At 45.9% G+C, this 25,450-nt stretch overlaps 1 protein-coding gene across 1 annotated transcript in view; it reads left to right on the top strand.

Moving 5' to 3' along the window:
• LMNTD1 (lamin tail domain containing 1) overlaps positions 1 to 25,450 on the top strand; it is a 1,426,354-nt gene that overhangs the window by 1,050,704 nt on the left and 350,200 nt on the right. The window contains exon 9 of the mRNA XM_078647754.1: positions 3,794 to 3,912. Coding sequence (XP_078503880.1) covers positions 3,794 to 3,912 — 119 coding nt within the window. The remainder of the gene's footprint in view (positions 1 to 3,793; positions 3,913 to 25,450) is intronic.

Below are 25,450 nucleotides of genomic sequence, written 5' to 3'. Positions count from 1 at the left end.
AATATAAACCAACCTGTCCAGAATGGTTCAAAGTTGGGAATCCATTTTGTTGGATTATAATGCCCTCACACACCTGGTAGGGTGTCATGCTTCATCATCGGGCTGCTCCTCGTCGTGTCGGCGGTGCAATACCCGACGGGCTCCCTATAGTAGAGGCACTTTAACGGAGATCTTTTACCAACAGCCGGAAGGTGATGTGGGGGTGAGGGACTTATTGTGTGTAGATGTATTTGTAGTGAATCTAAAATAGGGTTGGGAGTACCAACGACATTAACTTTAATCAAGAGGCCTCCTACCCTAAGTAAAAGAAGTGATATAAGCCTCTCAGCTGAGGATTATGTCTCTAGTTATGGCGCTCTTATAGGTGAAAGGTCAACATGTTTCTCGCCATGTAACTAATGTGCTGGCGATTAGTGCGATGCATTTGCAGCTGCATGTGGACAGCTCGACGCCATCTTTGTCCCTCCGTATGTGTGCACATGGTGATTGATTACAAAAAGCTCTCGCATGGCGAGAGCAGCGCTGTGCGCTGCTAACGCCAGGCGAGACCTAAAAAGGGCCACTTTTGACAGATTAAATAAATGGTAGTGAGTGGCCACAGTCTTTGCTCCAATTCAGTTGTCGAAGGACAAAAAAGTATAAAATATCACTGCTAATGTTTAACTGATGGGGATGATAGGCAAGTATCACATTATTCAGCATGCCAGTATCCCAAGCTGGTTTGCTTAGGCACAACCAATAGCATTTCTATTTTTACTGGTGTTCAGGCATGGCAGAGTTATAGTCATCCAGGGCCTAGTCTCTGCCAAATTACATTGCTGCTCACGTGATGAGAGACTCAGCTTTGGGATCCTCTGTGTCTGTGTACCGCCGCATGCATGGTACCAAAGATGATACGCTGCAATCAGGTGTGCAAGGGGAATCATATAAATGTTAAACAGTAGGGGGAGAGCAGAGTCCTGGGGAAGCTGCAAGACAATGAACACAGTGAGAGCACATAACTAGCAGAGATTTGCTCTCTGGTGCACTGTAGTCTTGCACAACGTTGAATTTAATGTTTTGTAGACGATGACTAAATTCTAATTCAGTCTTTTTAATTGGACGATTTATATTAATGGTTTAATAACCCAGGGATAAGACTTCATGGAGGATAGGTGCACCACTGTCATTTAGACAGGCTTCAGTCATGAACATTAGATCAGGCAAGGAGTCTGCTACCGGTTCAAGTGATAGATGTTCCGGCTGTACCTGTACTTGACTTCGTCTTCAGCAGTTTACAAAACAGGAAATTACTAGATGCGATTGGTAGTTGGGAGTATAAAGAGGGTGAAGCAGGAAGTTGAAGTGGAAGCAAGGACAAGTGGGGTAACTTTCTGCCCCGAGAGGGCTAAGTAGAGATTTTACTAGACTAGGAAGAGGCAGTGACCAGAGTGCTTTGGGAGTGAGCTTAGAGTTAGAATATAGCAGTTTACTTGGTGTTTGTTTAAAAGTGGTAAAGGATGCAGGGGGCGGAGGAGAGCCTAAATACCTAGCTAATGGGTAGAGTGATGAAGAGGAAAAGACAGGCTTGAGGTAGGAAGGAAGCAAACTATTAGAGGGCGAGCTGTAGGAATAGTAGGAGTTTCAAAGTATGTATCAGAAGGCAGATGAGAGGGCATTGAGTGTGGGCGAGGAAGGTAGAGATTAGTTCTTGAAAATATGATTTGTTAGTAAGAATGAAGTCAAAGCCTGTTGTATGTGCAGGGTGTGAAAAGGGAACGGGAGGGATTACCCAGAAGTAAGTTTGAGTTAATATACTTCTGGATCATTATCACTGCCTTCAATCAAAGCATATTTGAGTTTTTAGTTCAGAGTTAACAATTCTCCCATGGAGGTGACTTCTCTTGTTTCCAGCTAGGCACTTCCAGGCTCTTCCTGACGCTCCTGAACAGGAAAAATGTATATTAGAATGATGTGCGGGCATTTTGACATACATTGACGAATGGCTTTTGTAGAATGGGCCATCGGTCAAAGGTTTCCATGCTCTGTCAGCACCATCATGGCTCATCACCCCACTCTAAATAGAGCCAGGCAACCATAGGTTTGGTTGGCAGAAGCACCGACTATTTACAGGGCTACTTTTCACCATTTGGTACACCAAGTTTCTTTACAATGAATCATAAACGTGACGCTGTATAGAAATACATTTTTATGCATGTATATTCGAAAAATAATTTGTCCCATGTTTTTAAAAAGATTTGAATCTGTTTTGCTTAAACTACAAGTTGTTTTTCTCTATTGTCACACTAGCTTTATTTTTTTTTGTTGGTCTGGTAGCACTGTATTCGCTTAATTCATTTGTAACAAAATCTGCGTTTTGATCTGCACTGACATGCCTGAACTAAAATTAAACAACACAACATGAGTCAAGTAGTGTTCCTTGTCTTGCCTGCTACTAGCCTTCTAACTCCCAAGACCCATCTGATGTCTAAAACTATTGGTAGCCATCTTTTGGGGCAGTTACTTATTCTTTCTGCCCAGCACTATCATCTACCCGCCTTTCCAAAATGCTTATATAAGTGTTGCAGCTGCACACACACTGCATTATTAGGAACGGTTTCCATGGGGCGCGACTTGCTAAATGTTGATGGATCCTCCCATATGCCTGTTGTAGGGGCCCTGGAGCTGGGCCCTGGAGCTGGGATCTGGAAGCCCATTGCTTAGCCAAGACATGAACATTATATAAAATGTAACATCAGCTGAAGACATTTTTACACCATCCCCAAGGTGCCTTTATTAACCTGTATATGTAGCATAGATTTATCCTGTCCTAATGTGCTTGTAAGTGAACAATTTCCACAACTTTGCCCAAGAAAATTGCAAGGTTAGAAGACTCGCCTTTCACAAGATTTTTAGTTCACACAAAGTTTTTAACAATATTAGTGACCTAATGTGCACGATTTTATATCTACATTGCCAATAAATACGCCTGCCTACGGCCGTGAGGTATGCAGCTAAAAAGTTCAAGGTGGTTTTGCATGGTTTGCCTGCACCACTCCTGCCATTCTGGTGCACTCCTAAACATGGCCTGGTAGGTGACAACCTTTGCCTAACTAGTCACTGGCTCAGCTTCCCTTTCAGGGGAATCCCACCTTTCTATCTAGCTGTCTTTTTCTGGCTTTCTTCTTTGTCTGTGTCTCCTTCACCCAGTTCTTCCTAGTACTTACCTTTCACGTCTATCCTGCTTCTCTCCAAGGGTAAAGAAATGGTTAAGTTTCAGAAAAGCTGATCTATAGGTATGACATTTTTTTTCCAGCAGCTGCTCAGACATTAACGGGAAACACCCATTATCTTTCACGTGTAAGATGTATTCCAGGCTGTTAATTTTTTGATTGTGAAGAAGCGTGGAGAAAGAAAAGCATCTCTTGTGCACCACAGCCAATATGTACTAATGTACGCAGGCCTATCCAGTCAGCAATTGTCATGTCAAATCAATTGAAAGTGGGTCCTCTGCTCCTCACCAATGCTGCAGAGAGCACTAATGGCATGGTGAAGAACTCCCTCGGAATGAGGGACAGCTGTTGAAATCCGCATGTGCACACAAATCGGTAATTGTGCACCAATTTCCATGCACTTTTCTGCATTTAGGTTTATCCAGGTTGTGCGTTAGAATGATGTAAACATGCTTTAAATGCAGAGTGCAAATGTGTGTGTGTGTGTGTGTGTGTCTGCGATTGTGTGTGCACAAATGTTAAAATTGTTCATTTGTTATACATTTGCGGGACTGATTTTGTTTCTTTGTTGGGTTTTTTAGGAAATGCAAGATCTTCTTCTAGCTAAGATGAAAGCATTGGACATCTACCAAGAGACGAACGTTTCTCTACAAAACGAACTTACATTTCTGAAAGAAATGCTTGATGAGGAAGAGCAAAAGTAAGAACATTTGACTCAATTTATCCACAGTTTCAGTCACATTAACCTGACATGGTTAAACCAACATTAATCTTTCTGAGATCACCAAACATAACCAAAGCCTCTCTTTATAGATTATGTTAAATGAGTAAATACGGAATTACAATGCACACTTGCTGGTTTGGTGGTCATCCCACCCTTAATGCCCATTCTCTGGCTATTTTGGATGGAGGCAAGTGTCTAGCTGGCATGACCCAAACCCACAGCATCATTCATTTCAATCTTTATTTCGATCTTTTTGGATCATAAAAGAAATACAGAGAGTATACAATCAATTTAAAATAATACCATATAAAACAAGGATTAGAGAACATTACAATAAACCTGTTAAAACAATTACAGTATGTTACATTTAAAAATCATCAGTGCATTTCATTTATCCCGAATCTGTCTCAGACTTCATGTAGCGGGTGCGGGTGTGCCACATCGCTGTTAAAAATGTTGCCACCGCAAACACAATCGGGGGTGAAAGATCCGTCTTTAAAATTCTGTAAGCTGGGAGGTAGTGACTGAAACCTAGGTTTTTAAGGGGAGGAACAAGCCAATATTTCCTCGATCTTTGATAAGCATTACAGAAAAATATGATGAGCATGTCGTTTTCCTGGTGGTATGAACATGACGAGCACTGTTCTCTAGTCAATGACTGGGCCCAACTGTTAGTAAATGCCCTAATGGGGAGTGTACCGTAACGCCACTGCATAAATAGTTTTCTGGTCAGAACGGGAGTAATACCATCGAGCACATGCTCTAGATAGTATGAATCTTTAGATTTAATAAACAGATTTGTAAGGGACCCCTCCCGTGTACTCCCCATTAAGGCCAGTAGCTTTAGCTCATAGAAATCCCTCGAGAGGAGTTTGCGTGGGATCCTACTGCATGCATTTCCTGGATCTAGCCATAGTTCTGGTCTTCCTAGGCTCTCACATGTTTGTTTTATGTATCTCAGCCATGGGATTTGGGTTGCATTGGGTAGGCGTAGGATCTCTTGGAGCTCAGTCCTATAATTCATAAGTTCTGGCATGCTCCAGATACGGCGCCAAAAGGTTATTGGTTTTAGTCCCAGCTCATCTGTGATTGGCCTAAGACCCAGGTCCAGTCTCATCGGGAGAAGCGGGGTGCTTATTGGTAAGGCCGCCAACTGTCTGATGAATTTGTTTTCAGTAGTCAGCAGGTTTTGGGCAGGAGTGTGACCCCACAATTCCCCTCCATATAAAACTGCCCCTCTTGCCTGCATTTTATAAATTTGAAGCACGGTACCAAAAGGTTTGTAGGTCGACCTACTTGCCATCCTACAAATACCACCCGTTAGCTGGACCAATTTCATGTTGGCCTTGGTCCGGTGCGTGTCCCATGTCATATCCTGGTTGATAGTTACCCCCAGGTATTCGAAAGTGAGAACCCTCTCGAGTCTTAGAGCACATATGGTAGGATTGGGGCGTGTTGAGGAGGGGGGGTTGAAAATCATGAATTTGGTTTTCAAGGCGTTGATCTCAAGCCCCCGCTCCACACAAAAAGCTGAAAACCCGTCCAAGACCCGTTGTATTCCCATGGGGGACTTGGACAGCAGCAGGGTGTCGTCCGCGAACATAATAGCGGGCACCCTGCTGCCATTTAGCTTGGGAGCGTCAATGTCACCCATCCTGGTCAGGTGGGCGATTACCCCGTTGACAAAGAGGCAGAACAGGGTCGGTGCAAGCACACAGCCCTGTCTTACCCCCTGTCAACGGGGAACCTTCCAGATAGTGCCCAATTTCTACCGCACCTGACACGGGCAAAATTCCCCTGGTGCAATCTTATCAGAATGGTCAAGATGTCGGCCGGAATACCCAACTCCGCCAGTACGGTCCATAGTCTGTCTCTTGGTACTAAATCGAAGGCGGCTCGCAAGTCCACAAATACCGTGTACAAGCTGCCGCCCTCGATTAACGCGGTCTTCCAGAACAGAAGATTCAGACGGAAGATCTGGTCCATAGTTGAGCCCCCCCTTCTGAATCCCGCCTGGTAGGGACTAAGAATGGTGAATTCCTCTATCCAATTTTGGAGGCGGTCTAGTATCAGCCTACCGAATAATTTCTGGGGTACATCTATGAGGCTGATGGGCCTGTAGTTGGCTGGGAGCAGAGGTGATCCCTTCTTAAATATGGGAACAATCTCTGCGCCCAGCCAAGTACAGGGGACCTCCATACCCCTCAGGACAGCGTTGAATATCATCACCAAGTAAGGGGCCCATACATCAGGCTCCTGTTTGAATAAGTCACCTGGCAGGCCATCCAATCCCGGCGCTTTGCCTGCTGTCAGCCCTGCAATGGCTGCTCGTACCTCCATCTCTGTGAAGGGATCCCCTTCCACTAATACGCTGGTAATAGGTGGAGGGTTGTTATGGACCTCGTCAATGACCCTGTAAAGGGACTTGAAGTGATCTTGCCAGGCCTTGGCTGAGATATTAGGTTCGATAGCCGAGGCTAGCTCCTCAGACCCTGTGTTGACAATACGCCAAAATTTACGAGAGTCCCTGCTAGCTAGTGATATAGTGAGGTTTTCCCATTTTTCCTGTTCCCATTCGCTTTTGGCATGGGTAATCAGGTGCTTATAGTCCCTTCTCCTGGCCTGTATCACAGATCTATCTGTACCTTCCTTAATCAAAGTCAGGAGATCTAATTTGGCCTTGCGGCATACAGCATTATACCAAGTGGGGCGGTTATAACGACCACCCCCACTCATTCCTGTGGAAAAAAGGACTTCGGCCACAGACTTGATGAGGTCCTCCTGCACCAACCACAATTGCTTGTGTGTGCCCTGGGAAGTGGGGTGCTCCATTATTGCACACACCTTTTCAAGAGTAGGGATGAGCCGGGTGTAGAGCCCAGAAACCTTCTCTGGATTTGAGGCTAACTTCTCCCACCTCACACTCCGTCTATTGTTTGTCAGCGCCAGCCCTGGGGAAGCGTCGTCTGCCACAGCCCCTCTATCTTCTAGGCCGGGAAGGGCGTATTCCAGTTCGAGCGCATTGTGGTCGCTATCTTCCCTAAGTATCACCCGGAAGTCAGTAATGTGCGACCACAGAGAGAGTTGGACCAGAATATAATCCAGTCTGGACTCCCTGCCCTCTCTATGGTATGTACATTTGGGGGGATATCTGAGCTTGTACGCCCATTACAAGCCCGCACGCCATGTTTCAGAGTTAGGGCAGTAATTTGGACAGCTAGAGGAGTCCAAGCTCTGGGGGGGGGAGCTACCGAAGGGGGTACCAACCACGCGGCATTATCCTCCTGGGATAATCCATCCAATATACCTTAGAGGGGCTCAAAGTGGCAGTTAAAATCACCTCCTACCAATAAGGATGTACCCAGGGGGATGTCACTGAGAAAGACTGAGAGTTCCTCAATGGTATGTGACTCTTGTGTGATGTTTACCGGCCTGGAGTAAACATTTACCACAACCAGTCTACTCAAGTTCGGCCACTCCAACAAGACACCGAGAATATCCTCTGAAGCTGTGGGGAGTAGTGTGGCCTCATAGCCCAGGTCGACAGCCACCCAGGATGCGAGACCTCCTGACGGACGCCCCTTACCCCCCCACTTCGCTGAAATTGAGAATACCGCGAAACCTGTGCGGGAGACAGCCTCTCTTGCCCAGGTTTCTTGGAACAGGCATATGTCTTTGGCCTCAATAAACGAACTCCAGTCCGGGCAATTCAGTTTATTCCCCAGGCCAGCCACATTCCAGGATAATATCTTGAAAGAGGGTGGTCTGGGATTCAGGATAGGAGGATGAGGAGTGACCATGTCAGTTAGACTCGTCAATGATTTAACAATGTGCGGTCATTCCCCTAGTTCGACTATGGGTTCCCTCGTGCTGGATGGGGGTCCTGCAGTTTTCGAGTGAGCCACTTTATTATTATTTTGCTCCTCCCAATGGTCCTGCTCCAAGGTTTTGACAAGGCATTCAGTATGGGGAGTAATTTTTCCTTCTTCGGGGCCCCTATGTAAGTCAGCAGCCTCCCCCTCCTGCCCTAGTTCTGTCAATCCACCATGTCCAGACAGCTATACCTATTGAATGTTGGAAAATAGTCAGGCTGCTGGAATCTGCGACGGTGGAAGTCACCTCTTTCTCTATCGCCCGAGCCTCTCCCCCTCCTGGAGATTGTGTCCCATCCCTCCTCCTCACGTGCATGGAACAGTGGTGGGTAGAAAAAAGATAGGGGTAGGGACCGGATAGATGTCCCCTGGTCAGAGTGCGACCATCTACATATGTGGGAAACGGTCCTAGGATCCCTGAAGTTAATTAGGACACAATCTCCAATGATTGATTTCTTTGTGTTACCCAACCATGGGACTCTCCTTACCATAAGAACCTCGCTCGATATTCCATAAGGTAGAGGTCTATTTATGGTAAGCCAATTAGCCACCTTATTTTTCAGAGCGGAGACAGATTCTTTGGAATCGGATTTCAACTCTGGTACACCGGCCAAAATGACTGTGTATTGGCTCACATCTGGCGGCAGGTTCAATGGCCTAGGTTTTTTGGTGATGACATGTGCTCCCTGTGTGCCTGTAGCATTCTTTTCAGGGTGGCTAGATATTGTAGTGCAATCAGTCGCCTGAAGGGTAGCAGTGTGTGGTATAGGCGGCTGTGTTTGTGATATCTTGGGAGCTAAACCAGCATCCTTCGCTATGGGCGCTGGTGTAACCTTCTTATTCCTGAGCTCTACCCCACCTCTAACTGCATTATTGTTTATTTTAAAACTGTCAGCAAGTTGCACAGTTGCTTTTTCTATAGTCACTAGCCTGGCTTCAATCTTTAGTAGGCGAGCTTCTAGAGGGCTTAGTAATGTCTTAAAAAGTGCGTCAATGTTGGAAGGAGTAAGATCATTGACGCCTGTATTTACACTGGGAGAAGAAATTATCATGTCTGTTGTCTGTGGAGGTAGATTCACAGTAGGTGGTACCGTGATTTTATCCGGTGGTGTGCGTCCTTTTTTACTTCGTCCTTGTCTGTTACCCTCCACTATACAGTTGTGCTTTGCGATTTTAGCCTTTCGCCCCCCAGGAATTTGTGCCCCTCTTTTCCTTTTTGGTATAGCTCCTTCCCTTTCCCCCTGCGTTGGGCGGCTAACACTATCGTTGATGTCATCCGAGTAATGACAATAGGTGGGGGAGAGTGGGCTGCGCTTGAGTCTGGGGTAGGGGTAAAAGACTAAACTCTTCGGTGGCACTAATATCATTGTCCATGTTATAAAAGGTAGAATTGGTTAAGTGAGACAGAGCTAGCGTCCCACTGACCACGTTTTCCCCGTTATCTGAAACTATGCGATCCAGTCTATTTTCCGGAGTCTTTGCGTGCGCTATGGGACCCATGGAGGATCTTTTTACCAATTCTATTTCTTGGGATATACCCCTTTCAAGTATCGTGATTTCATCAATCAAAAGAGACTATGCTTTAGCAAAATAAGTATCCAAAGTACCTTTTGCTGGACCAGCGGCCAGCGTGCTCTTGCTCCTTGTTTCTCTGGTCGCCATAGTTTGCAAAATTAAACTGAAACAATAAAACTCAAAAATGACAGCAGGAGCAAGGGGGATAGCCCGGTCCCGGCCTCGACCGTTCTCGAACGGCCTCAAACGGCCCGCACTTTGCCCGGGCTTAGCCCGGCTTGCCCGCGCTCGTCCCGCGTGCGCGAGGCCCTGGTCAAATTAAATAGGAGGAGTAGGTGGGGGCGGGAGGAGGACGAGCTGCGGCAGATTGAGCAACGCACTGCCCGCTGGTCCTCGCAGTCCCGCTGGGGTCCGGGGTGAGTCTCTTCACAGCCCTCCAACAATGTCTCCGCTCTCGAGCGGCTCCCGCGGAGCGGGGGCCTCGAGAAGTGTGCTGGAGTCCAGGGGGCAAGAAGCAACAAGCACAGCACTCCCGCAGGTCAGGCGCAGCGATGTCCCTCAGCGCGTTTAACACCGCAATCCGCAGAGGTGAGGTCTGCTCGGCACTTTTATTGATCCGGGAGGTGGGGGCGGGAAGTGGACCAGCTGCGGCAGATTGAGCAACGCACTGCCCGCTGGTCCTCGCAGTCCCGCTGGGGTCCGGGGTGAGTCTCTTCACAGCCCTCCAACAATGTCTCCTCTCTCAAGCGGCACCCGCGGAGCAGGGGCCGTGAGAAGTGGGCTGGAGTCCAGGGGGCAAGAAGCAACAAGCACAGCACTCCCGCAGGTCAGGCGCAGCGATGTCCCTCAGCGCATTTAACACCGCAACCCACAGCATCATCTTAAAGTTTGCCTTTCAGAAATCAGCTTTTAACTTCCCCTGCTGAGATTCTTTTGTATTATTTTTTGCGAGCAATGGACATAGAAGTATAATCACATATTATTTATTTATGCATTTATTGAGAGTTTTTTAAGAGCATATGCAAGGCTTGTGAGCAACAGAGAACTCACAAAGGGCAGATTGTGGTACCTTAGCTCTGCATCAGCCTCTAACAATACACAGTTAATTGTATATAAAGATAATTGTACAAAGTTAACATCTAACATACAAAGGTGAGTGAATCATCTAGTATCACGTTAGTGTCAATAACAAAGACAGCTACTTACATCTGGCTGTAAGTTCTTACCCTAATGTCTGTCTGAATGCTGGGGCGTCGTACCGTGCTCCAACGCAATTGCAGTATAGCTCGCCACGTGCACAATAGCAAAAAGTGGACAGACTGACAACTGAGGAAAGTAGTGGTTCAGGAGGTAATGTTTAAGTTCTCTTTAAAAAGTGGGACGTGCGGAAATAGTGCAAATGTAAGGCTGAATGGGATAGCAGAATCTAGAAGCACAGCCAGAGAAAGACTGATTCAATGTCTTTGTTTTATTTATTGAAGTCAGGGGTTTCCAAGAGAAGGCTGTGAGAGCTGTGAAGTTGTGGAGAACTTCCTGAAATTTCGAACTTTTTTGCTTGCTATTGAGAATGTTCAGAGAGCAGGAGTTTATGTTATGTTATGTTTTGTTACATTACATGTATTTTTGCAACACACAACTCACCCAGAGGAAGGGTATCCTTGTGCTGAAGCAGGAGCTTTAAGGGCCACACCTGGGTCGGGGTGAGGTGAAGAGCCAGGTCTTCAGTTTCTTGCAAAATTCAAGAAATAGGGAGGAGGATCTGATGTGCAGCAACAGGTCATTCCAGGCTTCAGAAAAGAGGTAGGAGGAAGCATGACGGCTAGATCTGGTTATGCGTATGTAGGGGGGTGAGTAGGAGTCTGGCTGAGCACAGGACCAATGTTATGTAAGACTTTGTATGTGTGCATAAGAAGTTAGTAGTGCTCATTTCTTGAAGAGTTTAAGAACTGAGGAGGAGGCTTTGATCTGCAGTGGCAGGTCATTCCAGGCGTTAAAACGAGGTCGGATAAAGCACGACAGCTGGATCTGTTGTGTTAGGTTTCGTATGTGTGCGCTAGGAGTTTGACGAGTGCTCATTTGTGTATTCGGAGCCAGTGGAGCTCTTTCAGGTGCAGGTTGATGTGAGAGTGAGGCAGGAGGTTGAGGGTGATCGTGGCTACAGAGTTTTTATGGTCTGGAGTATTGTGGTCAGTTACGCATTATGTTTAACAAAGAGTGTCCTAGACATGCCAGTTTATAAGTTTATCCCCATCAATAGTGAGCAAACATAAAGAACACAGAGCAGGGATGATATGATCAAAGTGGCAGGTCCCTGAGAGAAGACGTGCTGCTACATTCAAGGAAGCTTTGAGAGGACCAAGGCACATTTTATGGTTGCTCCCTGAATATGGAATCAACAATATGGATGGAACAGAATATAGAGGGTAGAATATCAAAAATAAAACTCTAGGGGCCAGATGTAGGAGCCGAAATACTGGTCGGTAACGGGCGAATTCGGCCATTACCGACCGGTATTAGGGTTTTGTAATGTAGGGGGCCTAATTTTTACCGATTCGGCAAATTTACCAAATCGGTAAATATACCGAATCGGTAAATATACCGAGTCGGTATATTTACCGATTTGGTAAAACCAGATGTAGCTGGCACTTCAAAAAGTGCCACAGGCCCTTTAGGAGTCGGTATTTACCACCCAATCCTATTGGGTGGTAGAATACCGAATTACAGTGTACATGCACATCTGTGCATGTACACCTATGCCATGTGACACACAGACATGCCCTGCAAGCCTGCAATTGGGGTGCTACAGGGTGTCAAAGTGACACCCCGCTCCCCCTGCCAGGATTCGGTATTTACCGATTCAGTAAATACCGAATCGGTATTTCCCATTGATTCCTATGGGCTTCAAGGCCCATAGGAATCAATGGGAAATACCGATTTGGTATTTAACGAATCGGTAAATACTGAATCATACAGAATCGGTAATTGTAAAATAAAAATTACCTACATCTGCCTACTTCCAATTTACCTACTCTTAAATACCGAATCGGTATGATTCGGTATTTAAGAGTAGGTAAATCGGAATTACCTACATCTGGCCCTAGATTTTGTAAAACTAACTCCTCGTATATGTACCTACATGGTACATATATCATCAAGGTACACAGATGTAGAGTTAGGAGTAGATAGCATGTAGTTCACTATATACACTTACATTTCGATATTTTGTCCCCCGATACTCTGTCCTCCATATTAGTATGCCACAGTATTGTTGGTGTTGATATTCAGTGGTGCAACCAGATTTTATGCCAGAGAGAATGCCATTTCCATAATCAAGTCTTAAACAACATTTTTTAAGTCCTGTGGGGGAATCCCATCTATAAATCTAAACTGAAAGTTGTCTTTATTGAAATGGTATTGAATTACTTTTAAAATCAGGGGCAAATATCCAAGGTAAAACATAGTGATATGGCACTTTTGATGAGTGCAACTCAGGATCTGGGTAAAGTCCAAACATTTCTGAACCTGGATGGAGCACAATTGGAATGAGTGGAGTAAAAACTCTGTCTTGTTAAGATTGAATTTGAGATGTTAAACCCACATCTGAGCTTGAATACCATCAAGAATCTAGGCTGCAGAAGTGATATAAGAGGGAGAGCAGATCTTCAGGTACAGCTGGGAATCATCAGTCTATTGGTGTGTAAGATAAAAATAATTTTTTGATGATATCACCCAATGGTTCATGATAGAGATTAAAGAGTGCAAGGCCCCTAACGTTTTCCTGGGAAACATCATTATGAACAGCGGCTGGGATAGAAAAAGAGCTCTCAATTTTGATTATATTTAAGCAGTTGGCTACATAGGTTTTAAAACAGTCTACAAAGCCCATCAATTCCTTTAGCCTGTTAGTGAAGATATCGGATATGAGAGCATGAAACGCTGCAGAGAGTAGCAATAGCATGTATGAAGCAACTTTGTCAAGAATGTGTATGGAGTCCTCAATGATTTGCAAGATAGCGATATAAATGCTGCATCCAGCTCTGAAATTAGACTACAATCTTTGAGGAGGTTGTTTTAAGAAATAAATTGTTTCAGTTGATCGTGCAAGCAGCTTTCATGATCCTAGCTAGGAAGAGTAGAACTGAGTCAGGGTGAAAATTCTTTGGTTCACCTGGAACATATTATGATATTTTTGTGAGAGGCGTCATATGGTTGACTTTTAGAGAAAAGGGAATACTTTTTGAGAGTTTGAGAGAGGTTGATGAGGTTCACCAAATAATGCACAAGATCTGTATGCAACTCTTTGGAAAGTAGGATGGTAAAGGGTCATCAACAAGGTTTGAGGGTTGGGGGTGAGGCCAAGAAGGCCATGATGGTAAAGGGTCATCAACAAGGTTTGAGGGTTGGGGGTGAGGCCAAGAAGGCCATGATGGCAGACGCATCTGCATGAAGCTCCGAGCAGTGGCCCGCTCAACCGTACCACATCGATGCCGGCGGAACCCTAATAAACCATCAAAATCAGCACCAAAGGAGGCGACAACAGTAACAGTCGCTCTGGGCTTAAAATTGAAGCACAGGAGAAGCTATCCCTGACGCAAGCGCCACTGAGGGGAGCAGGGTCCCGTGACCAAAATGGTCGCGCCTGGACGATAAGAGCAAATCCCCGCGAGGCTAGGGGCCTAGAGGGCTTAAAGCGGTGTAATCAGCGCATTGCAGGAGTAGATAGTAGGAAGGAGCAGCCATCCGGCACCTTGACCAGCCCAGCTGTTACTGAAGGTGAGAGCAAGGCCCAGCAGAGGAGATGCCCGAACACACCACAGGGTACCTCCACAACCTGGGAATCCTGTAGTGTGGCCTTGCCAGGCCCACCTCGGGGACAAGGACAGCCCGGGCTGACACCCATCCTCCACCCTTCCCCATCTTCCTCAGTATCAAAGGTCCCGCATGCATGGTGCTAGGCCTCGAGGCGCATGGCGGGAAGGCCTGTGGAATGGGGTTGGCAGCGCATTATCGGAAGGGGCAATAGGAAGGACGGGGCCCCCTCTGATACCCAGATCGGCTCTGTTGCTGCTGGAGGGCAGACTGCAATTGGGACCGTTGGTGGGGGAGCGACTATGAACACAGTTCAGCAGAGGACACGGCCTGGTGCGATGACCACAACGGAACCCAGCACGCCCACTGCCCAGAATCTCTCCTGGGAGACTTCATTTGCACGCCTGGTAGGCGCGGATAACTTTGCCCCCTCCCCCCCGAGCCACAGACCCTGTCTGCACAGCATCAGCCCACCGACGCACTGACCAGCCCTGACATTACCAGAGGCATGAGCACAGTCCAGCGGGGTGCGGCCTAGCGGGAAGGCTGTGATAGCAATCGGACGCACTGCCGGGCACCTCCACTTCCCGATAACCCTGCCAAAGGGCCTAGCCCGTCCGCCTTGGGGACGAGAGCAACCTGGGCTAGCACCCATCTTCCACTTTCCCCCATCTCACTCCGAATCAAAGGCCCCGTCTGCACAGCGCTGGGCCTCGATGCCGCCCGGCGGGAGGACCAGTGGAGAGGTGTTAACGTCTTACCAGAATGTACAACAGAAAGGAGTGACCCCCGTGGCACTCAGATCAGCTCCTTTGCAGCTGGAGGTAAAAGTGCGACTGGGACCGGTGGCGGGTGAGCACCTATGAACACAACCCAATAGAAGACACGACCCGGCGTGAACACCACGACGGAACCCAACTACACTGTAGGGCATTCTCACAGCCCAGTATCCCTCCTGGGAGGCCTCATCAGCCAGCCTGGCAGATGCGGACAAACTTTTACCCTCCTCCCCGCCCACACAGAACCGCAGGCCCTGTCTGCAAGGCCCTAGGCCTCGAGGTGTGCAACGGGAGGGTCAGACGGCATCTGAACGAATAATCCTGGGAGAGCAGAGAGCCTGAGGAGGTGAAGGGACCCGCATACAAGAAACGGAAAGCACAAAGGCCACAATCCATACAAGCGCACTTCAATTTGGACAATAACGGACCCAACGGTGCTGCTCCACCATAACTCGAGGTGTGCAATATATTAATGTAGCAGCTCATCACAGCACTAACAGGTAACTGAGAAATCCAGAGACTGACCGAATTGAGTGACACTAACGTATTGCCAAAGGAAAGACAAAAGTCGTAACGCCCAAAACCGACACCAGTGACATTTGCAAACATGGCGTAGAACCAACCTGTGGGGAAGAGAGAGAGACATATAAGAAATAACTACTGCCTAGTCGCACACACCTTAAACCTGACACCAGCAAGTATCCGGAATCAACTGCATCGAAAATGTGGGGTGTCAGAGCATCACAGGACCCTCGCAGACACTGGCCCACACGAGACAGGCCCCCCCCAGTAAGCACGAGACAGGCCCCCCCCAGTAAGCAAGAACTATGGAGGATAGATTCAGAGCGCTAGCCAAGGACCTTAATCTGCTTAGAGATGACCACTGGAAACTAGCGGACCATGTGAAGCAAGGGGAAAGAGCACTCCAAACACTTGAACCCCAAGTGCAGTCACAACGAAAAACCTTGAAAGACCTGCAATCAAGAGTGAAGATCCTAGAAGACAAGGCAGACGACTTGGAGGAGCGCTACCGTAGTAGCAATATACTAATCCTGAATTTGTATATTGCTACAGAGGAAAAGAGGGAGCAAACCCCATAAGGTACATCGAATCGTGGATCAAAATGTTCACCCAGGCGAAGGACCTGACTCCTTTCTTCTCAGTAGAAAGAGTGACCGGGTCTCTGCATGCAGACCACCCCCGGGCTGTTCCTACTAAAATTGTTACACTACCAAGACAGAGATGCCATACTCCGAGCTGTCAGACAACATGGGCCACTCCGGGTAGAGGACAAACAAGTCATGTTATTTCCAGATTACTCCCGTGCAGTCCAAAGACAACGGGCAACTTTCCTGGAAGTCAAACGTAACCTGCGACAAAGGAACATTCAATACGCTCCTTTATTTCCCGCTCACTTTAAAATTATTCATAATGGCACTACGAGCTTCTTCACGGATCCTAAGGCGGTGTACGAATGGGTAGACCATAGGTTGTCAGGAGTGGACAGCCGTGGCATGATGCAGAAACACCGGTCCTCCAGAAATTAGCGCTGGCAATACAAGAGAGTCACCCTAAAGCAACTGAGCCCGCGACCTGGAACCACCAAGAAACTCCCCAGATCTCGAGCAAATAATAGCAAAGCTTAGGAAAGCACTGCAAGCGGCAGCAGAGTTGGGACTGACACTGGAGAGTTCGGACGGAGAAGAAGACGTTAGTGGCCCTAACACCTCCCGAGATGGCTCAGTCACTCCACCGCTGGTACCTCCACAAACTGCGGACACACTGGTCTGATGGATGGTGTAGAACAAGGCAGAAGCGCGATGGTATATCCACCAAGGCCCAAGTACCCAGCAAGAGGACAATGTCAACGTAGTGAGGGAAAGCACGACTAAGCAAGCTGAACATTGCTGGACTGCAAATCAGAATCAGGTAACATATGCAGGGGTGGGGGGACCCCCACCGGCATCCCACATATATAGTATTACAATGCGGGTGGCCAAGAGGACTGTGACTAGCAGAGAAGAAAGGGACACACCCCTCAACCAACACACTAGGTAAAGTGTATAATGTCTATGTTGTACGTATCACCCCGAGTTATAGGTCCCTGAGGTTGGGAATACTCTCCGTTACTCAGTTACACCCCTATCCCCACACCACACTCCCCAACAACCCCTAACACAACATACCGGCGGGTAGATGAATTGCATACAGAGGGTTGGCATAGTGAAGGGGGAACACCAGGAATGGATATGACACAACAGCAAAAAAGACTACACTCTCAGGACAAGACAGTATGACTAACAAGATTCCCAATTTGGACATAATGGCCCTTTTGCTAAACATCAGGGGCATGCATACAGCGAGCAAACGATATGCAGTATACTCATATATCAAGAGGCAGCAGGCACAGATAGCTGTCCTACAGGAGAGACACTTAACGACTATAGAGGTCGAACACCTGCATAAGAAGTGGTGGGGAATTATATGTGCCACAACATACTCAGCGTTTGCCCGAGGTATCTGATTCAGGTCGGGCACTCCTTTTCGAGAACAAAACCGCACAGTGGACAGGGAAGGCCGGTACACCTTACTGGAGGGACTATTAGAAGGGCAGCCGATACTACTAGGGAGTTTATATGCTCCCAACGTACAGCAAAACACATTCTGGGGACACCTCACCAGGTTCTTAGCTCAGTACACCTCAATACCAGGGCTCGTAGGGGGTGATTAAAATTGTGTTTTGGACCTCCGCCTAGACAGATCCCACCCCCCGCCGGCACAATACCCCGTGCAGAGCCAGACAGAACAATGTCAAATATGGATAACGCACTGGGCGTTAGTAGATGCATGGCGGGCTCGGAACCCTGATACTAGACTGTATTCCTTTCATTCTATTCCCCATAATCTGCAAGAAAGACTGGACAGGTTTCTCTGCTCCAAGGCACTGCTCCCCAAAGTCCAACACAGATTATTTGGGCAGAGTCCTATCGGACCATAATGCACACACGCTGACCCTTAGATGGAAGCCGCCCCATACCCCGGTGCCCACTTGGAAACTGCCACGAGATTGTCTCACAGACCGGGCGTTCCGCCATGACCATGGGGACAGCATTCGAGATTACTTTGCAATAAATGCCAGCACAGCAACGTCTAGGCTAATAGAATTGGATGCATTTAAAGTTGCAGCCAGGGGACATTGTATACAGCAAATAGTAGGAGTCCGGAAAACACTCTAACGGGCACTACAACGTGCAGAAATTGCGTTGGCGGCACTAACCAAAAAGGTCATTGCGAATCTAGCCACCCCAGCCCAAGTGGCGACAGCCAAGACGATACACACAGAGGCAATAAGAGACCTCCGTAAATATAATTTTAGGGCCTATGCAACCAAGACACACAGAGAAGGTAATAGAACTGGGACGCTCTTTGCTTGTTTAGCTAAACAAGACACAGAAATTAAACTGGTTACGGAGATAGTGGATAAGATAGGGACCCCCAGACACTCGCAGGAAGATATACTGCAGGCCTTTCATGACTATTACTTGGCTATTTACAAAAACCCGACGCAGAGTGATCACCAAACCATTGCCCACTTTCTCCGCCCGTTCCTCCTACCGCACATTCCGACATCAGACAAAAAAGCTTTAGATGCAAAGATCACGACCCCAGACGTCAACAAGGTGATCAGAGCATTTGCACACAATAAAGCTCCAGGAATGGATGGTTTCCCGTTAGAATACTACAGCACTTTTTTGGCCCATCTGAATCCCCATTTTGTCGCAATGTTCGAGGATGCATTAGAAAGAGGCGAGCTCCCGGGATCACTCTTGGAATCTATCTTGGTGACATTTTCAAAACCGCATAGGGACCAAAGCTCCCGGCCTCGTACAGGCCAATAGCACTGCTGAACGCAGACTGTAAAATACTGGGTATAATACTAGCGGAGCACTATACCCAAATTCTCTGGCACTGTTATTATTTGCATAGATCTGCATTTTTTAGGGTTTTCGAAATTTACCACAAACTTGTAGTTGCTGGTAAATAACAAATCCTAAAATGGGAAAATCACTCATTTGAGTGCTCCCTACATATCAGGATTCGGTAATTTGCCGAATCGTTATTTAAGAATTCGGTAATTTACCGATTCCTTAAATTACGGATTCGGTAAATTACCGAATCCTTAATTTAGGCTCCTACATATGAAAAGCCTAATTCCGGTCAGTAACGGGCGAAATTCGGTAATTTCGGACATTACCGACCGGAAATAGGCTTCCTACATCTGGCCCTATATTACCTGGCTTTATAAAGCCATCCAGGAACTGACCCTTTAACCTCTACACTCGCTAAGACGGACATGGGAGGACGAAGTGGGGAGGGTGTTCTACGATAAGGAATGGGAAAAAGCCTTAGAATATCCCAAAAAGGTGTCTAGAAACGCAAGATTCAAAAACATACAATTTAACATACTTCACAGAGCACATCTCACGCCTCAACGCCTCCAACACTTTTATCCAGACACGCGGTTCGCATGCCCCCGATGTCAGGCCCCCGAGGCGGGATTCAAGCATATCTTCTGGGATTGCCCCACAATACACCAGTACTGGGATAACATACACAAAGCAATGCCCACAGTGACAAATATCACGGATATTTACATATGGGAGGCGTGTGCACTCAAGGTATTCAGAAGGAGAAAGTCTGAGCGGCTTCGTGTCTGTTGCTATTCTCCTGGCGAAGAGAGGTCTAGCTATGTACTGGCTGGGCCCGATGGGACCACCAGAAGAGGCATGGGTGGGCGCGATGAAGAAATGGGGCACAGCTGAAGCAGAGGTACTGAGAGACAAAGAAGTGAGGGGAACACGCAAACACCCCATATCTATGGAATGGGCACAGCTATTACACCAATTCACACAAGAAACCACACATGCAGAATCACCCGAGACATCCCAGCCCAAGACACCACATCTACCCTGACCGGATAGTTAAAAGAACATAACAGGACAAGCCAAACACGCCGCGGAAGGCACAAAGCAGTAGTACCAACCGTCAGTACCACAATATAACCCAGGGACACCCGCTGTGACCCACCCCACACATACGCAACCATACTATGGTGTCACAATATGAAAAACCACACGGAAGCCACCACCAACAAACACCCCGCCATCCCCTCATCACTTCCCCAGTTCACCCCCAAAGTTAGAAGTTAGCGATATCAGTCGGCAGTTCCAAAGCCGGTGTTAGACACAAGGGAACGCACCCGCTCCACGTAACATTGCACTGTACCTATAAACATATGTAGGGAAAGACATAACTCCATAACCAAGGAAGTGCTAACCCAGTCACGTTACTGAAAACATACTGACACAGCAGATGGAATGAACAAGTATCTAGCAACCGAAATGTAATAACGATAAATGTTAATTATGTAATGTACGGAAAGATATGGCCAATCAGAAAACCTAAAGTCGTTAACAAATACATGCTTGTACCCTAAATCGGCAACTTGGCAAACTGTATTTGAAATGTTAAAATCCAATACACGAATTTAAACCAAAAAAAACAAGATTTGATGGTTTAATATAGGCAGTGATGTAGAGAAGTACTATTTTGAGAGATTTCTTAGAAATTACACATTTGTTTTGTGATTTTCAGCACAAGAGGTTGGTCGAAAAGTTAGGGAAGGGAGGAATGTATGAATCAATTATTTTGATTTTGGAATTCAATAATGTAGAAAGTACTTCACATTTCATTTTTAGAGCACCCACACAAACAAAGCTGCAGGTTTTGTCAAAAAGCTTAATTTGTATAGGAAGTAATTAATATTATTTTTCTTCACCCCGAAACATACTGTACCCTTTTAATTACAGATTATAAAAAAAGTCAACATAAAAAGATGAGCCACAGACACATTGTCTTAATCATTTAAAAGTGTATATTGAAGTGCCTTGAGCTTAACCTAAATGTTATATTTGTTATATTTTATGCTTGGTACAATCAATGATCATGTGATTAATAGTTTGTAATGAAAAAGATGAAACCCTAAAATCCTGTTCTCCTTGTTTAACTGTTCAAAAAGTACGAAAACTCATACAAGCAGCCCTTTTCAGCATAGCCTATGTCCTTAACCCATCAAACCCCAAATCTTCGGATTTTTTTTCTGTTAGGTCCACCCTCTTATGAAAGTACTCTTCCTGATGTATATGTAATTCATTATCATTCTCCATTATTTGACATTCAGAACCTCATCATTTCCATAACCGGACTGTAAAAGATCCTACAACTAAGGACCCTAAAACACATTTAAATATTTCCTTCAAGACCACTAGAGATTCGAATACATCCATGATTAGAACCACTGTTATGTCAGGTTCAATTTTGAACCCACAGATGTTTTGCTGAGCTGCTAAAAATCTTTCTTCCAAATGTCTCTAAATGTGGGCAACACCACAACTTATGCTTCCAAACGCCACAGTCAGAACCACATCTTTTGCAGTCTAAAGATAAATCTTAGTCATTTTCACAGGGGAGTAGCAGAGGCGGAACTGGGAGAGGTATTTATTTTTCTCCAATTTGCCACTAAATGGATCTTATGTTGGTCCAAGAATCTGCGGAGCCTTACCTCTTCGACGATCCTCATTCCAATCTTCTCTCATTTATGTATTATGTGCTTACAATCTTCAATAACATATATTCTTAAGTACTTATATCTCTCAGAAATACTGACTAACCTAAAGTGTAATAAAAAAGCAGATGGAAAATGTTATAATTCTCCCCAGTCTCATTATTTAAACCAAAATACCATCTTAATTGTAAATGTTTACAAAAACAACTTCGTGCCAGGATCCTTTAACACTCTTGAATAGTTTAAATGGACTTTAAACTCCCACTTTCCTATATTTGCCTAGGTTCCAGAAACCCACATTTGGCACAGACTTCATTGACAGAGTCAGTTATCTCTTCTGGGAGATTTGGATTTTTTACCACAAAAGAAAAAGGCCATCCGTGTTTTTTCACATAAAGTTTTCTGCCTAATTAGGCGTATATATCTGGCACGGCTTGCTAGCACTGGAAATCTGAAATTTTTGAAAAACCTTGAGACTAGAAAACGTTGTCAAAGCCCCAAAGGACAGTTGAGCGCGATTATCTGTCACACAGTTGAACAATCACTGAAGTGTGCGAAACAGCAGCCTTTTTAAGTACTGCACATTGAAGCTGAGAAATAGTCCTCCATCACCAGGAAGGAACAGTCTCCTTCATCCAGTAAATTGTTGCTTCCTTAAACGTCTAGCATTACAAGCCTAGAGGAAAGTTCCTCTCATTTGATTACATTTACAAAAGAAAACCTAATTAATGTGTATAGGAAGTGCTTGAAAACTGAAGACGCACAGAGGAGATATAGCCATACGTATTTGATTGAATTCCAGGCGCATAATTCTAGTTATCCTAAGAAGATGCTAATGTTTATCTTATACAGTTCCTGTGACCATTTATTGACACTAACACTTAGTTATCTTGCTGGTTTAGAATATTGTTGCACTCGGAAAAAGAATTCTGGAAGCATATCTTCTTTGGCTTCAAAAGTATACCTTCCATTTTTGATGTATTAATCCTACACCAAATACCCTTGAGTACTCTTCTATAATACTAAACACTCTACTCAAATTTCCGTTCTTTGGGTACAGATAGAGGGATACATCATCACCGTAGAGCTGAATGTTGGAAAGCTCCGCCAGTTCAGGGCTCTGCATAAAAAAAGCAAACAATTAATTGGATATGCGGCACCCCAGCCTCGCGCCTTTCTTTACACTAATAATGCCACATGCCTTGTCTTGAAAAATCAAACTATAAGTGACCCCTTTATAAAAAGAACAAAGCATGCTAGTGAGCTAGAGAGAAAGTCCCATAAACTTAAGTGTAAAAAGCTAAATCCCACTTCACCATCTCAAAGGTCTTCTCTGCATCCATTTGTAAAAGAACCAGCAGGGATTTGGCTGTTTGAACGTAGTCAATAACCTAACGCATTTAGTGAGTGTTACTGGCCAAAATATGACCTTGAACTAATCCAGTTTGCTCCTCTTGTACTTCAGAAGGGACCAAGTGCACACGCATATGAGCAAGTCAATTTCCGGTGCTTAAATCATGGGTTTCTCAAGCTTTTCTTCAATGTGAAACCCCATTTCTTTGTAGTACCCAAGTTACAGTGTATCTTGGTCCTTCCTATCTAACTTTTAACATAACTTTGCCTTATAATTTTTGGATCTGGCCCCACCAGTCGGCGCATCACAACTTACTGCTGCATCCTGTCGGTCTAGACCTGAGGGTCTCAGAGACTGCAAAATGTAAGAGCCATTCAGTTTCTTTGCTATGGTCTGGCACATGCACCACTGTGCTTACTACTCTACAATATCCACAACAGAAAATATTCCTCAATACGTTACTGGTGAACATAAAGCGCCTCGAGCCATTGCACCAATGGCTGTGGCACAGATACACCCCCACATCCTCCTTTACCTATAAAAGTATGCTAAGGGCTTGGTGTAGAGCTTGGTGCATGCTACCACCGACATCTTAATGCCTCCATAAACCAATATTACACCATTGTTGATGAAGGTTCTGACTATGGCACTGTTTCAGACGGGGGAGAAACCTATACCCAGAGACTAGTGAATTAGTGACTGATTAATTTGTTTGCTTTACTTGAAATACCAGATTATCCTATTAGTGTGAAAAAGGCTTTTATCGCATCCAAAGAAGAGGTTTAGTGCAAATTTGGGAGGCCTTGTAGCCTTGCTCATGGCAGCTCCACTTGGAATCCTTCAGCTTCGCAGGCAACAGGAGTCATGCTGAGCATAGACCTAAATGCATGGCAGAGACCGGGGTCGCCACTAAAACTGTTTGCTCCAGATGCCTAACACATGCCCCTGGAGCCCCTGCGGTGCAGGGAGGCCCCTACCTTCACGGGGCCCGCAATTCCTCAAAGGGGACCCCATTCAGGCCAAGCAATATCTGTGAGATATTGGAGACTTGTGGCCCCTCATCACATTCAGCGGGGGAAGATGGGTGGGCATCATTTTGCGTTACATCACAGGCTTGCTCCTTTCAAAAGAGAGAAGGCCTTTGCTTGCCAAGAGTGTACTGACTGGAACTATGTGACTCTACGCTTTCCCTGTTTTGAAAAGCCCTAAATAAATTGGGTTTGATTCATAAATAAATGTTTTAAAAATTGGGACTCAACTTCTATACGTTTCTCTGTGTTTTTATTTCTGACTTTTGGGGATTCACAAAGATTTCCAAGAATACTTTTCAAAATCTAAAAGAGAGAGAGAGTGAGAGGAGAAAGTGTGTGTGTGTGTGCTTGCGTGCGTGCGTGCGTGCATGCATGTGTGTGCCCGTTTGTGTGTGTGTGTGTGTGTGTGTGTGTGTGTGTATGTGTGTGCGTTTGTGTGCCCGTGTGTGTGTGTCCATCCCCAAAACGATGGAGTGGATTTTCCAATAGATGCAGAAATGCACATTTGGTTTCTTTTTTTCACCTCATGGAAATATTGTTCACGTTCTATCTTATAAGCTCATAAAATATTCAGTGACGAAAGTGCCTGCACAATGTTTGTGAACAACCATATACATATGAATGTCTGTCTATTCACTGAATTTTGAATGGCCACCCCCCCTGTAATGACCCCTTTCCAGCCCCCTGCCCTAAAATTACAAACCATGAAACATTTACCATAATGGCAGATTTTCTCTGATTTAATTGCCCTGTGCAATGCTTCATATAAATTTGCTTAACTAGTTTACGATTAGGTGCACAAAAATGGTTGTGAAGAACGCCCCTGAATTTGGAATGCTCGTCACAGGCCTTCATTTTGAGAAACCCAGATTTACGCATGCTGATACCCGGTGACCAGAATTCCCACATGGTCAGTGATTGGCTGCCGCCCCCGCCTCCCTATGACCACACCAACCCCCGGATACAAGGACAACTGAACATGATTATCTTTGGAAGGCGGGGGGTCGCGGGACCCCTCGGCCGTATTTATTAAGATATAAAACAACAAATTTAAATGTACGAAATGCAGATTATACGAAAAATCAGCAGGACATTAGATACATGATTGTCAACAAGTGTGAGAGACTATCCTTAACAAAAACTCTAATACAGATTGTTTCCTAACCGAATCTAACATCCTCATCTGAAATTTAGTATGCTAACATTTCTGGCCATATGGCAAGGTCGCTAACCGGTGTCAGGTCCTACTAGCTGCGCCTCACCACAAGATGTGCGCATGCGCAGTCGGTCCCGGTAATTACCCGGTCCATGCCGTGAACTCCATTTATCCACTTAAGGAGGGCCCTTACTCAGCGCCATCTGTTGACGTCATAAGTATGCGCGCGCGGGGTGGCTACCAGCCTAAGGAAAGCGTCACTCCTCCAACCCGCGCCCCTTTGAAGCACCAGTTACCTTGCTCCTGAAGTTCTAGGAAGGGCCAATGGCCCCGCCCCCTGGGCGGGAACCTCCATAGGATGATGCCCGCCCCC

This window comes from Lissotriton helveticus, chromosome 1_1 (genome assembly GCF_964261635.1).
Source record: "Lissotriton helveticus chromosome 1_1, aLisHel1.1, whole genome shotgun sequence".
NCBI classification, from domain to species: Eukaryota; Metazoa; Chordata; class Amphibia; order Caudata; family Salamandridae; genus Lissotriton; species Lissotriton helveticus.
The sequence above is the reverse complement of the archived record's forward strand: the minus strand, read 5'-3'. Positions and strand labels throughout refer to the sequence as shown.